Source organism: Phlebotomus papatasi, chromosome 3 (assembly GCF_024763615.1).
Source record: "Phlebotomus papatasi isolate M1 chromosome 3, Ppap_2.1, whole genome shotgun sequence".
NCBI classification, from domain to species: domain Eukaryota; kingdom Metazoa; phylum Arthropoda; class Insecta; order Diptera; family Psychodidae; genus Phlebotomus; species Phlebotomus papatasi.
Window position 1 is genome coordinate 47,617,899 of NC_077224.1, and position 12,606 is coordinate 47,630,504.

The 12,606-nt window shown below is 34.5% G+C and overlaps 1 protein-coding gene across 3 annotated transcripts in view; it reads left to right on the plus strand.

Annotated features, from left to right (window-relative positions):
• The first annotated feature begins 279 nt into the window (after window positions 1-279).
• The window catches only part of LOC129808027 (kinesin-like protein KIF21A), an 85,524-nt gene continuing 73,197 nt past the window's right edge, over window positions 280-12,606 (plus strand). For all 3 annotated transcript variants that reach the window (XM_055857683.1, XM_055857685.1, XM_055857684.1), the window contains exon 1: window positions 280-400. In XM_055857683.1, coding sequence (XP_055713658.1) covers window positions 351-400 — 50 coding nt within the window. In that variant the 5' untranslated portion in view covers window positions 280-350. The remainder of the gene's footprint in view (window positions 401-12,606) is intronic.

Below are 12,606 nucleotides of genomic sequence, written 5' to 3' on the forward strand. Positions count from 1 at the left end.
TTATCATATTTTACAACCGAATGAATTTTGGCATTTAACTGAAAAAAAAACTGTTCAATGGCAGTAAAAAGAAAAGATCAATAATTCTGTGGCTGTATTTAATTGCGTGGAAGACAGACTTTCTTAAGCACACTTTCATGTGAGTAATGAGAGTGAGAAAAAGAAGCCATTGATGGATCATTGTTAATTAAACGAAGCACCATGAGTAAACCTTCCTAAGTTTTATCCAAAAGAGCAATAAATTGTATTAAATTTTCTCTATTTGTCTCTCTTTTCCAGATTTATTTTCTTCAATTACACTGAAAGAACTGAGATATTGAAGTGGATTCCATCACGTACCATTGGGCAAAATGTCTGATAATGATAAGGATAAGGACTCATCCGTCCGGGTTGCTGTTAGGTAAGATTATTACTGCTTTTGCTCTTTTTCCAACATTCTTCTGTCACAATGTCGTTATAATGTTAAATCCTTGGTCATTGGTTCTCTGGTAGAGAGCAAAAGACATTTTTCTCCAATACCTCGAGGAGAAATGCACTTGAAGAGAAGAGAAAGAATTCTATAAGTCTTGATTCTTCATTTTAGTCAGTATGAAGTTTAAAATTGAAAAACTTCACGCATTATGAATTTTAAAGGCAATGGTGAGCAGGAATAAGGCAAAAGACACAAAAAGATCTGTAATAAAAAAAAGGCACCAAAAAAGTTTTTTTGTTTTTGAGAGAAAGAACACGAGTCACGGGTGGTTTAATGTGGCAAAATGTCTTCGTATGTCGGTTAAGAAAAATTACTTTATCTCTTTTATTGTGAACGTGTCTTTTATTTTATATTCTTTTTTTATTACTGTGTGAAATTTTATTAAACGAAATGGGAAGAAATATGAGGAGTTTTTCAAAGTCCTCTAACTTAAAGTTTCTTGGGATTCCTTAACTTTACCGGTATATTTTTTTTAAATTTATTTTGCAAGGAGATAATATAAGACTTCTTGAGTAAGCTCCGCCCATAATTAATCTTATATCAATTTTATGATTCTTATATTATTTGAATGGTAAAGTTGGTAAGATCGCCGCTAAGCCAAAAATAATTCGGAATGTCGGCTCAGAGGTCTGATAGTCTGTTCGCACCTTTTTATGTGGACGAGCTCACTCCTGCTATTAAAGTGATGAAAAACAGGAAGACGGTAGGCATTGACGGCCTGTACGCTGAACAGATAAAGAATTTTAGACCTGTCACAGTTGACTGGATCCTTAAATTCTTTAACCATTGCTTGTATCATCACAAAACACCGAGGGAGTGGTGAAAAGCTCATATAGTGGCAATTCTAAAGCCTGGAAAAGATATCAACGATTCGAGGAGCTACCACCCGATTTCTCTTTTGTGCCATCTCTTTAAAATGTTTGAAAGTATGCTGTTGAAAAGGATTGCACCTGCTGTAGAGGGCAGGCTGATCGGAGAGCAAGCTGGGTACCGCTCTGGCAAATCCAGTTCCGGTTATGTTTCGAACTTCATTCAGTTTATTTACCGTGGTGTCACGTATAAGATTAATATTAATATTAAGAAAAGCCGGAAAGAGAAGTATATAGAATGCAAGATTTCAAATGGAAAATCATGTGTGTTAGAAAGAGTACACTCTAGTGGAGTAATACGATCAGTAAGATATTAATGTTCGTATTAATTGCTTTCTGAATTGTATTGCAATTCGAGCAATTTTCCATGCGTGACAACTGTGATTCGGTCAGTTTTCGAGCGAAACGCGAGAGAGAAGCAACCCGGCTAACACATTAAGTACTTATTAAGTACCTAATAAGTTCTTAACTCAATAACTTAATTTTAAGGAGTTGTAGAACATTCAACTACTTAAAAATTATATGAAAATGAGACAAACGTTAGCGCTTTGTGGCGGATAGTGAAACTAATATGACATGACTCAGCCTTAAGACTAAGTACTCATTAAGGTCATTAAGTGGTTTGTATTAAGGACATGAAAAGTATTTTCACTAAGTACTTATTTAAGGACTTTCAACTAAACACCTTTTAAATATTTACCTTAATGCATATAAAACATGTATTTTTATTCTTCATATTGTTTATTTCTCAATGAATAGTTAAAATTACACTTTTGCCTAATTGGCAAGATGAACACGTTGCTATCGTAGCTTTGTTGTGTTGTCCGGCACAACACTTTTTCCCTGGTTGCAATTGTTGCCGGACGGAACTGTTGCTGTCCTTAAATTTCTCTTAAGACGTGTTTCAGATGCATCTGGAACAAAAAATCAATAGAACAATAAAAAAAATTGGAACTTTTATTGGAAATTTTAGCTTCCGTATCGCAAGTTCAGAGCATAAAAGGAAAAATTTATTAGATGTTGGGATACTTGTGGGCAAATAAACATTCCCTAATTACAATGTATAGGGACTACGGAGAGAGCCTTGAGTTACACTTACCAATTTAAGATGCAAAGAAGAATGTTATATTATACTTAATTTATTTAATTGAACTTTACTGTTTATAAATTTATCAGTAGAAGAAAATTAAATTTCTGAAGTATTTAATACGATTTTGTGGTTATGTTTTTCTGAAATGTCAATTTGTTTCATCTCTTTCTAACCAATGGTTGTGTTCATCGCATTCTCTATTCTAATTTCCACTTTTTACCACCATATGTCACTATTTTCTCCAAAAAATCTTTAATTAAGTACTTAATAATTACTTATTAAGAACTTAATTTATGAACTCGGGCTAAGTTATTATTTAAGAGCATCTACAATGCCTTTAATTATAGCATTGCGGTAGTAATAGCTTACCTTATGTTAGCCGGGAAGATAAAACACTTGTTATCTTTTTTTTTTGGCATTCCCGCAGTTCAGAATGTATTAATCTTAATATTAATCTTATATGTGACATGGTCATGAGGATGTTTTCGTGAAAGGTAAAATCACAGGTATTGTCTTCGTTGACCTCTTGGCAGCCTTTGACACAGTAAACCACATAATTCTCCTTTCCAAGATCTACAATCTTACAAATGACTACGGCCTCACACGAATGATTGGGGTTCTCTTAGAGAATCGTAGATTTTTTGTTGAACTCCGTGGTCAGGAAATCAGAGGTAGACTGCAAAAAAATGGCCTACTGCACGGTAGTGTCCTGGCTCCTACTTTGTTTCATATCTACACAAGTGATCAACCACTGCCATCTCCATCCAAGGCCTTCTTGTACGCGGATGACTTGGCTCTAGCTGTTAAGGCAAACACGTTTCGAGACGTGGAAACCCAGCTTGAGACTCGTCTTGTGGAATTTTCTAAATTCTACAAGGAGAACCAACTAAAGCCAAATCCCTCTAAAACAGAAGTATGTAAGTTGTTTTCATCTGCGTCACAGGTGGACCAAGACTTGAATGTAATATGGGAGGGAAACTTTCTGAAACACAATTTCACGGTTAAGTACCTTGAAGTTTCTCGATCGAACTCTTATGCCGAAAATAAGACACAGGCTGATCCTGGAGAATACTCAGCTCGAAAAATTTGGCGGTAAAGGATCAGCCAAAACTATCATACACTGATGATTTTGGATGAAGGATTAGCGTTTACAGTGTAAATTTCTATTAAACCTCTACACTTTGATTACTGAAAGACTTCTTAAGTGCAATATCAATGGATTTTTCGTACAGAAAGGTACAGTATGACTTTCCTATTACTCCAATCTTAACGCATTTTAAGATTTTGCGACATTGCGTACCATTAATCTCGTTTTTTCACCTAATTGACATTTCGAAAAGCACCCAAAAACACCCAAAATGAAGCTTTTTATTTTCAGCACTGGCGCTGATGTCACCTAATCCCCTTAATTTCACTATACCTCACGAATTTAGAAGATCAGCCTGATCCTCCAAATTTTGGGCTGATCCCTGAGTGTATCGACACCAATCCTCATTTTTCGGGCTGATCCCTAAGTCGACTGATTATAGTAATATTAAAAAAAAGGTCAAATCACGAAATAATTTACTGCGAAAACTTGTCAACGATCAGTGGGATGCTCAGCCAAAACTGATGCGTACCTCTGCACTTGCCCTATCTTTTCCCCTAGCAGAGTACGCATAGCTGAAGTATAGAAGACATCCGCGCACACTAAGCAAGTTGACGTCGAATCGACGTCGTCGATCTATACGATACCGCCCGTATTATAATAGGATGCTTAAAAAGCACTCCGGTTGGCAAACTCTATCCCTTATCAGGAAATGCTTCTTCATTGGTGACAAGACAAATAATTTTCTAGTAGAGAGATGTCTAAGGTTCTTTCTGACCCGAAGCATCTTCTCCATGGCCACAAAAAGCTAAGAGCAATTCTGAAGTCTCGCAGGAGCTTTTGCCACTCTGTCAAACCATTTGACCAATTTCCAGAGGAGGCCAGACTCAATATGTGGAAGGAATTCTTTCCACTAGATTTTGTCGAATTAAGGGAAGACCTTCCTCCTTGTAGTGACCAAGACTGGAAGGCATGGAAGTCTCTCAATCCTTTGAGAAGCGTCGTAGCGCGCTCGAGAGACAACAGACGACGATGGAGATTCTCCGAATGTGACATCCTATGTGACTGTGGGGTGATCCAAACCATCTCCCCCTATTTATGTGTTTGTCCGTTGTCCCCTGTCCTTGTCTCATGCGAAATAGGGGATTTGATGTCGGAAAGTCCGCTTGCCATTAACGTGTGGCCCGTTTCTGGACAAGACAAACTTAATTTTTAGCCTCGACACAAAGACACAAAGATCCTCCTGTGAGAAACTAAGACCGTCTTCAGACTGGAGGTTTAGTCCAGTTCCCGAGGGTCTCAAAACCTTAAACAGCAATCAATTTTATTGATTTTTTCAAATGTAATAGGTTATTTGCCCGTAATAATCCAATCCTAAGTCAAAATTTTCCAAAAAATCTTGACTGATAAGATATTAGAGAAGTTAAGCCATATGGCTAAGCCTTAGGTCTGAAGCCCGTATAAGCCACGCCCTTTTTCAGACTTTACAGGAAAACAAAAAAAAAATCGCCGTTTTCCGTTGTTAGAAATGCTTTGTAAAGAAAAATTAAGTTTTTATAAGTGAATAAGCGGAACTGTGTATCGTCTTTAACAAGTTAAAATGGTTTTAGTAGTTTGATTTAAGGATATTACTTCCGAAAGTAAAAGGATTTAAAAATGTTAAATTGCCTATGTCTCTTGAAGTTATGTGAGACAAAACTTATTTAAAGATGGACTATAATAAGAAAGTCTAATAGTACATTCTTTTATTTACATTTACATTTACATTCTTTCAAGATATAGTAGGGTAAGGCTTATTATTTTTTTCATATTTCTTTAATGAACCTAATGGCAATATATTTTAATAGCCTGTCTTAAGTCACATATTTCCTGGAAAAATTAGTTTAGATTCATTAAAGGTAGGGTAAAATGAGGTAATTTGGAACAATTTACAATTTGGGACATTTTAGATTTTCTTGTTTTAGGTATGCAAAAGGAAGAAAAGCTCTTCCTTTATTTCTTAATCGTCTTTTTCTTCTATTTCGCGGTCTTTGTTTTCTCTTTGCTCATCTAAAACAGAAAATCTCAAATGTCCCAAATTGTAAATGGTTCCAAATTACCTCATTTTACCCTACATGGGAAAAATATGAAATAGTCGAAGGCAGAATATATGCGAAACCAGAATCTTTCCTCAAAATAGTTTAAGTATACTGTCGTAGTTTTTATTAAATGCATTTTTTAAGTGAGTGAGGATTTTTCGCTAGTTTTATTGATTACTCTCCCCCTTTTTTTCAAAACAGATAATCGATAATTTTTCTCGCAGAAATTTATTAATTAATGGCAATATTATTCAGTGAAGCTAATTTTATGAATTTTTCTCAATCTCCTTTGGCGATATGATAATGAATATCTGGTGGTGATAGACTGTGAAGTTATGAAGTGAAGATAAGCAATACCGCTGAAACTGTTATAAAGTTGAGGATTACAATCTCCTCAACACAGCTGATGATCTTTTTTTTTCTTTCATCTTCCTATTCAATGAGATTTCGTATTATATATGTATTTTTTGTTGAGAGACTTATAGCATTTATTTTCTCGCAACATGTTGTTAAACATAGATTTTCTCTCATCTACATGGATACAGAAATAGTATTTTTTTTCTCTTTTATGTATTACTGCAATGATGGTAGATTACATAAAACGTAGAGTTCATTTGTCTCATCTCACGTTAAAATATTCTTTAGAAGAATCTCTATCTCTCTCTCAGGCTAGTGACGGAGATAAAGTTTGAAGATCACACAGAGAATGAGAAAGAAAGAGGATGTAAGGCAAATTTAAATGGACTTGTGTATCATCTTATTTTTATCACAGACACTGATTGCAAAGACCACGGCAAAGACACTCTTGTGCGGGATGATGTAGAAAGTAAGAGCGAAATTGGATGATAAATAAAAGCCATGGTGTGCGAAGAGGCGCGAGTTTCCAACAATATGAGGAGATTTTTAGAAAAGGGAATTTTCTTACATAGGAAAAGGTAGTTTTATTTATAAATTTAAGCCACAAGTAGCATCTCAATGAAGATGATGAACTGAGAGATATGTTGGGATTAGGGGCATAAAATACATAAGATACCCGCAGAGAAGAATGAAATGATAGAAATATTCTCACTTTTCACTTTTGCAATGAGTGAGAATTATTTAAATTAAGAGTAGCTCTGATGATGTGGCACTACTTAACATTGATTCTCTTCTGTCTTTTGAATTAATTGACATGATAGTTATCAAGAAAATCGGAGTTTCTATATAAAGGTAAATGGAAGTTTAAATGACGACACCAGAGCCCGGCGCGCGCCGACTTTTAGCCGTTTTTAGCGCGCCGCCCAGCTTTTTTCTTAGCCGCCGCCGCCGAGAAATTTCGAGGCGCGCCGCCGAGCACGCCGCTGAAAAGTTTTTGGCGCGGCGCCGTTAGGCGCCGAAAAAAACTTTTTGCATTCCAATACAACTTTTTTTATATGTCAATTTCTGCGATTGTTAAATAGGAAATGGGGCACTTTGAATTGGGGCAACTTTGAAACTGTCCTAAGGATGTATGGGTCCCATCCGTCTCTACCGCAACCCACTGTACCCCGACCCTTACTATATCCAAATGGACCGGACTCTATCTTTAAAGTTTATTAACCTATTTATTTCAATGATTTTTTGTTCGCCTTTTCCACTCGGACTATTTAAATTCACAATAGAAAATGACCAGTGATATAAGCCCAGATAAGCTTATGGTAGCTGAGATTCTCTACAGGCGACCTCAAAATGCGTGTTTGAGTTGAATTTTGGAGGTAAAGAATCGCGTCGAGCCAATTTTATCCATTTTGACCGACGAAAACCGTTTACTTGACGCGATTCTTTACCCCCGAAATTCAACTCACAATCGAATTTTCACGCATACCAAGTTGCAAACACTCCGAGTTGCATGCATTTCGAGGTCACCTGTAAAGAATCTTAGCTACCACAAGCTTATCTGGGTTTATCACTGTTTTTTTGTTGACCCTGTTTTCATGTATACTCAAATTCCATTATCGTTTTCTTTTGAAACCTATGCTCCACAATTTGTTTTTGTCACCAAAAAACTAACTCTTTTCCATAAATTTCTCACTATGCTTTTTTTTAGTTTTTTTTATAATTCTTTTAATTTTATATATATTTTTTTTATTTTTTAAGCGCTCTCTAAAATCGTGTGTAAAATACGCACAGCGCTAGCAAAAAACATACCTAGAATCGTTTGCAAAATACGCACAGGGCAAGCATAAAACGCTATCCAAAATCGTGTTTAAAACACGCACAATACGATCATAAATTGGTTAAGAATACGTTTAAAAATACGCACAGCTCAATCATAAAAAGGCTAAGAACGAGCTTAAAATCACGCACAGATTAATCATAAAACGACTAAGGGTGCTCTTAAAATCGCGCACAGCTCAATCGTAAATCGGTTAAGAATGCGCTTAAAATCACGCCCAGCTCAATCGTAAAACGGCTAAGATTGCGCTTAAAATCACGCACAGATTAATCGAAAAACGGATAAGAATGCGCTTAAAATCACGCACAGCTCAATCGAAAAACGATTAAGACTGCGCTTAAAATCACGCACAGCTCAATCATGGAACGGTTTTAAGCGTAATCTTAACCTTTGTTATTGGGATGTGCGTGATTTTAAGCGAATTTTTAACCATTTTACGATTCAGCTGTGCGTGATTTTAACCGATTTACGATTGAGCTGTGCGTGATTTTAAGCACATTCGTAACCGTTTTATGATTGATCTGTACGTGATTTTAAGCGCATTCTTAGTCGTTTTATGATTGAGCTGTGCGTGATTTTAAGCGTTTTTTTCGTTTTACGATTCAGCTGTGAGTGATTTTAAGCGAATTTTTATCCGTTTTATGATTGAGTAGCGCGTGCTTTTAAGCGGAATATCAACCGTTTTGTGCTTAAGCTGTGCGTATGTTTAAGCGCAATATTAACCGTTTTATGTCTGAGCTATGCATGTTTTTAGGCACAATAACCGTTTTATGCTCAAGCTGTGCGTGTTAAGCGGAATGTCACCCGTTTTGTACTTCAATTGTGCGTGTTTTTAAGCGGAATATCAACCGTTTTGTGATTAAGCTGTTTGTGTTTTTAAGCGCTAACCGTTTTATGCTTAACCCTTTAAGGACGATTGGAACACGGTGTCGCATAAAGAAAATAATTTTTCCTGACTACCCAAAGTTATTTTTTTTCTTATGTCTGTACATAATTGTAAGGTAGAAGATTTAAGGAATCTACAATATTTTTTGAAAGTCTCTAGCTATTTGATATGTAGTAAATATTTAAGCTCAAAAATGGTGAATTTTTAAATTCTCAAATTCATAATTGATTTTATTTATTTTTTATACTTCCAATTTTTTTTAAGCAAAACCCTTTCGCTACTAAAAACTACAATACTCATATGTAATATTTTTCATTAAAGCGAAAAATATAATTCATTGGTATTGTCAGAAAAATTACTTAAATTTTTGGGCTATTTTTGTCCCTATCGTCCATAGAAGCACAAAATACACCGAATCAGACTCTGTTGGACTTTCCAAGTTTAGATGTAAGACTAATTATTGATTATTTTTTCCAGTTTAATTTTTATTGTTGATTTTCTGTCCGTAGAAAGTATCTCGTTGTTAAAGGGTTAAGCTGTTTGTGTTTTTAAGCGGAATAATAAACGTTTTATGCTTAAACTATGCGTGATTTTTAAGCGCATCATTATCCGTTTTGTGCTTAAGCTGTGCGTGTTTTTACGCGAAGTATCTGCCCGCTCATGCTTGATGTAAGCATGTTCTCAGCACAATTTTGCCCGTTTGATGCTTGAGCTGTGCGTGTTTTCAGCACCATTTTATTTAACAAATAGAGATGAAACCTTAAAAATAGATAAATTTCATAACTAAAAATAGCAACGAACCTTCTAAAAAGTGAAAAATTTTTAAGCATATTATATCGTACTCCATACAATATTTATATGGTTTGGAATTGAATTGAAAATAAATGTTATTATCATAATAATCATACTCGTTCACTTAAAAAGTACAGTTTCATTTCATTTACAAAACATAATCTGTGCAATGCATTTCGCAAGATATATATCAACCAGTCATTACCATTCAATTTAATACAGTAAATTTTTATATGTTTCACGAAAATTTAATAAATTTCATGAAAATTTCATAAATTTAATGGAAAAACATAAAAAACGTATCTGACAATGACAACAATCGTGAGAGTAGTTTTCGAGATATCCCTAAAAAACATATTTTTTAGGTCACCCTCTAACGGGTTACACAATAAATTGCACTATCGTATTTGTCGTTCTAAAATTAAGTAATATGCAAAGTTTCATAAAGAAATTTCTTCCGATGGCCCGAGTACTTTCCTTGTCACGGTAATTTTGTCTTCCGAAAAAATCTTTTTTCAAAAAGGTCTCCGAAAACAAGGTCCCAACTCCGAACGGCTAAATCTTTAAAATTTTTAAAAGAAAATTTCAAGGGATATAGTACAACAGTTGCATTTTTACATGCTTAAGAGGCTTAAGAGTTTAATTCATACTTTTCAAAAAAAAAAAATTATACTTTTGACAAAAATGTAATCAAAATGTGTTGTTTTTGCCATTCTGACCCATACAATCCCTTAATTATTATGAAAGAAGTATCAAAGCGTCACGCTCTGTCTGTGGAGTTCGATCGGTAAAATGAATAACTGGACGAATTCCAAGACGGTTGGAGTATTGTTATTTTTCTGAAACTACGAAAAGGCTTCACTTCAGCTCATAGAATTATTTCCTTTGTCAAATAATTGTCAAACAATTTAAAAAAAAAAACCCAAAGCGATAATTTATAGAGCTTTCACGAACGGTTTTTCTTGAGAAAAATACAGAATATTTGAGAACAGCAGATTTTGTTTAAATTTCTGCATGCAATTCGAAGAAAAAACAACCGGCGCGCCTGGCGCCGTCGCCGCCAAGAGCTTTGGCTGGCGCGCCGGCGCGCCAGCCGCCGCTGACTGTAAAACGAAATTTAGCCGCCGCCGCCGAAAGGCGTCTCGCGCCGGGCTCTGGACGACACCATGACTAAAAAGAATTAATGAATGCCATGCAATAATTATGAGATATAATTGTAAATAATTGTTGAATTAGAGGTAAATTCCTTTTGAAAAATTTATCGTCTCAATTTTCTTTAACTGATTGAATTTGCGGCATGTAAAAGAAAAACCCAATGAGAAGTTGTCGTCGTCTGCATCAACAATTGTTTTAACTATTTTATTACTTTAACATAATTTGTATATCATAAGACTATTATAAATGACAGAATTTTACAGAGGCTTTGAAAAGTATTTAATATGAAAGAAATTGTGTGAATTTTATGTTATAATGACATTAGTCAAAATCAGTTTTAAGCCCAGATAAGCTTATGGTAGCTGGGATTCTTTACTGGCAATCTCGAGGTGCTTGCAACTCCACTGAGAAAAAAAGCGGCTAAGATTAACTTTTTTCGTCATAACTTTAACACTTTTCAGGTGTAAAAATATATCAACATTTTTTATTGTTAATTTTACACCTTTTTAAGGGTAAAATCAACATGAAAAAAGGGTAACTGTAACCCATAATACACCTTAAAAGGGTAATATTTACACCGATTTCGGATCAATACTGCAGGGTAAAATAAACATTTCCGGAATGTTATTTTGACTTTTTAGGATTTGCTTCAAAATTCGATTTTGAGTTGAATTTTGGGGATACGATACCTTTGGGGGTACGATACCGAAAAAAACTGTAAGAGAAATTAATCATACAGTTTTCTTTGCCCACCGTTTATCGAATTTTCGTTTCATTTCTTCAATTTTCTTATATTATTTTTAACTAATGTCACCGAGTATGAGATGAGGTAATACGGTAATCAAGATTTTGCGTAAGAATTGCAATGAAAATGCGTAAAATAACGAAATACAGTGAGCATTTTAATGTCAATGTGATTCTGCCCTAAATCATCTAGCTTCTTCGGGTAAAGTTACCTAAAAATGCAATTTTTCGATGTTTTCTAACATATTTTATACTAATAGCGCTTCTGGTGCCACTATTACAAACTTTAATAATTTTAGAGAGTCGGTCATCTAAGGGTCTTCAATATTCTTTCAATAAAGAATTAATTCTATTGAGTAAAATCGGAACTATAGTTATCAAATTTTATCAGAAAATATCTAAAATGGGTTTCCCATGGACACAAAATAGGAAAATAGCGTGAGAACGATGAGAACTTAAACACATTCATTTTCGCATGTAAAATTCATATCGTCGACGGTTGTATCATAAATTATTCTAAATGCGTTTTAAAATTTAATCATTGAAAATTTATTTATTTATTTTTTTTTATAAAAAGATAAAAAAATGTCTTCTGAAATATAATAAAGACGTTATAAATTCAGTACTTAATCTAAGCTACGTCTTAAGTACTATGTCACTTCTGTTTGCCTTTGTCGTAAAACTGTCTTTTTCGATTTTACAATTTAATTTTCTAGTGAGCATAGTCAGCTAAAAAAGCAGCGTTTTCAGCATATTTTTGCTGAATCGATCAGAAAAAATTATGCTGCTCGGTCAGTAGTTCTCGGACAAAAATTGCTAACCGACTATATCGAAATGGCACTGCCTTTCGCATTTAAATTTAGCATTTAGTGTTCGCTAGATTGTTTTTAATTTTCGTATAAATTCTGATATATTTTAATTTAAAGTACTAAAGTTATAGGGTAAGTCAGCCAAATTTCGGCATAGTTGCATGCAAACGTCAAAGTCTCAAGTTTGAAATGTAATATTTAAAATTTAAATTGATTTTTTTATTCTTTCTTCTTAAAGAGTGTTGCTTGGAACCTTGTAAAGAGTTTACCGTCTTTATTTATTCTAAAATAATTCTTAATACATTTTAAAATGAATAAAAATATAAACATAGCTTTGGTGCCCTATTTCGGCCACCTTCATTCTCATAGTTCCTTGCCCTTCGGGAATTCTTCCAATATCTTTTTCACGTCATCTCGTTTGTCGAAGTTA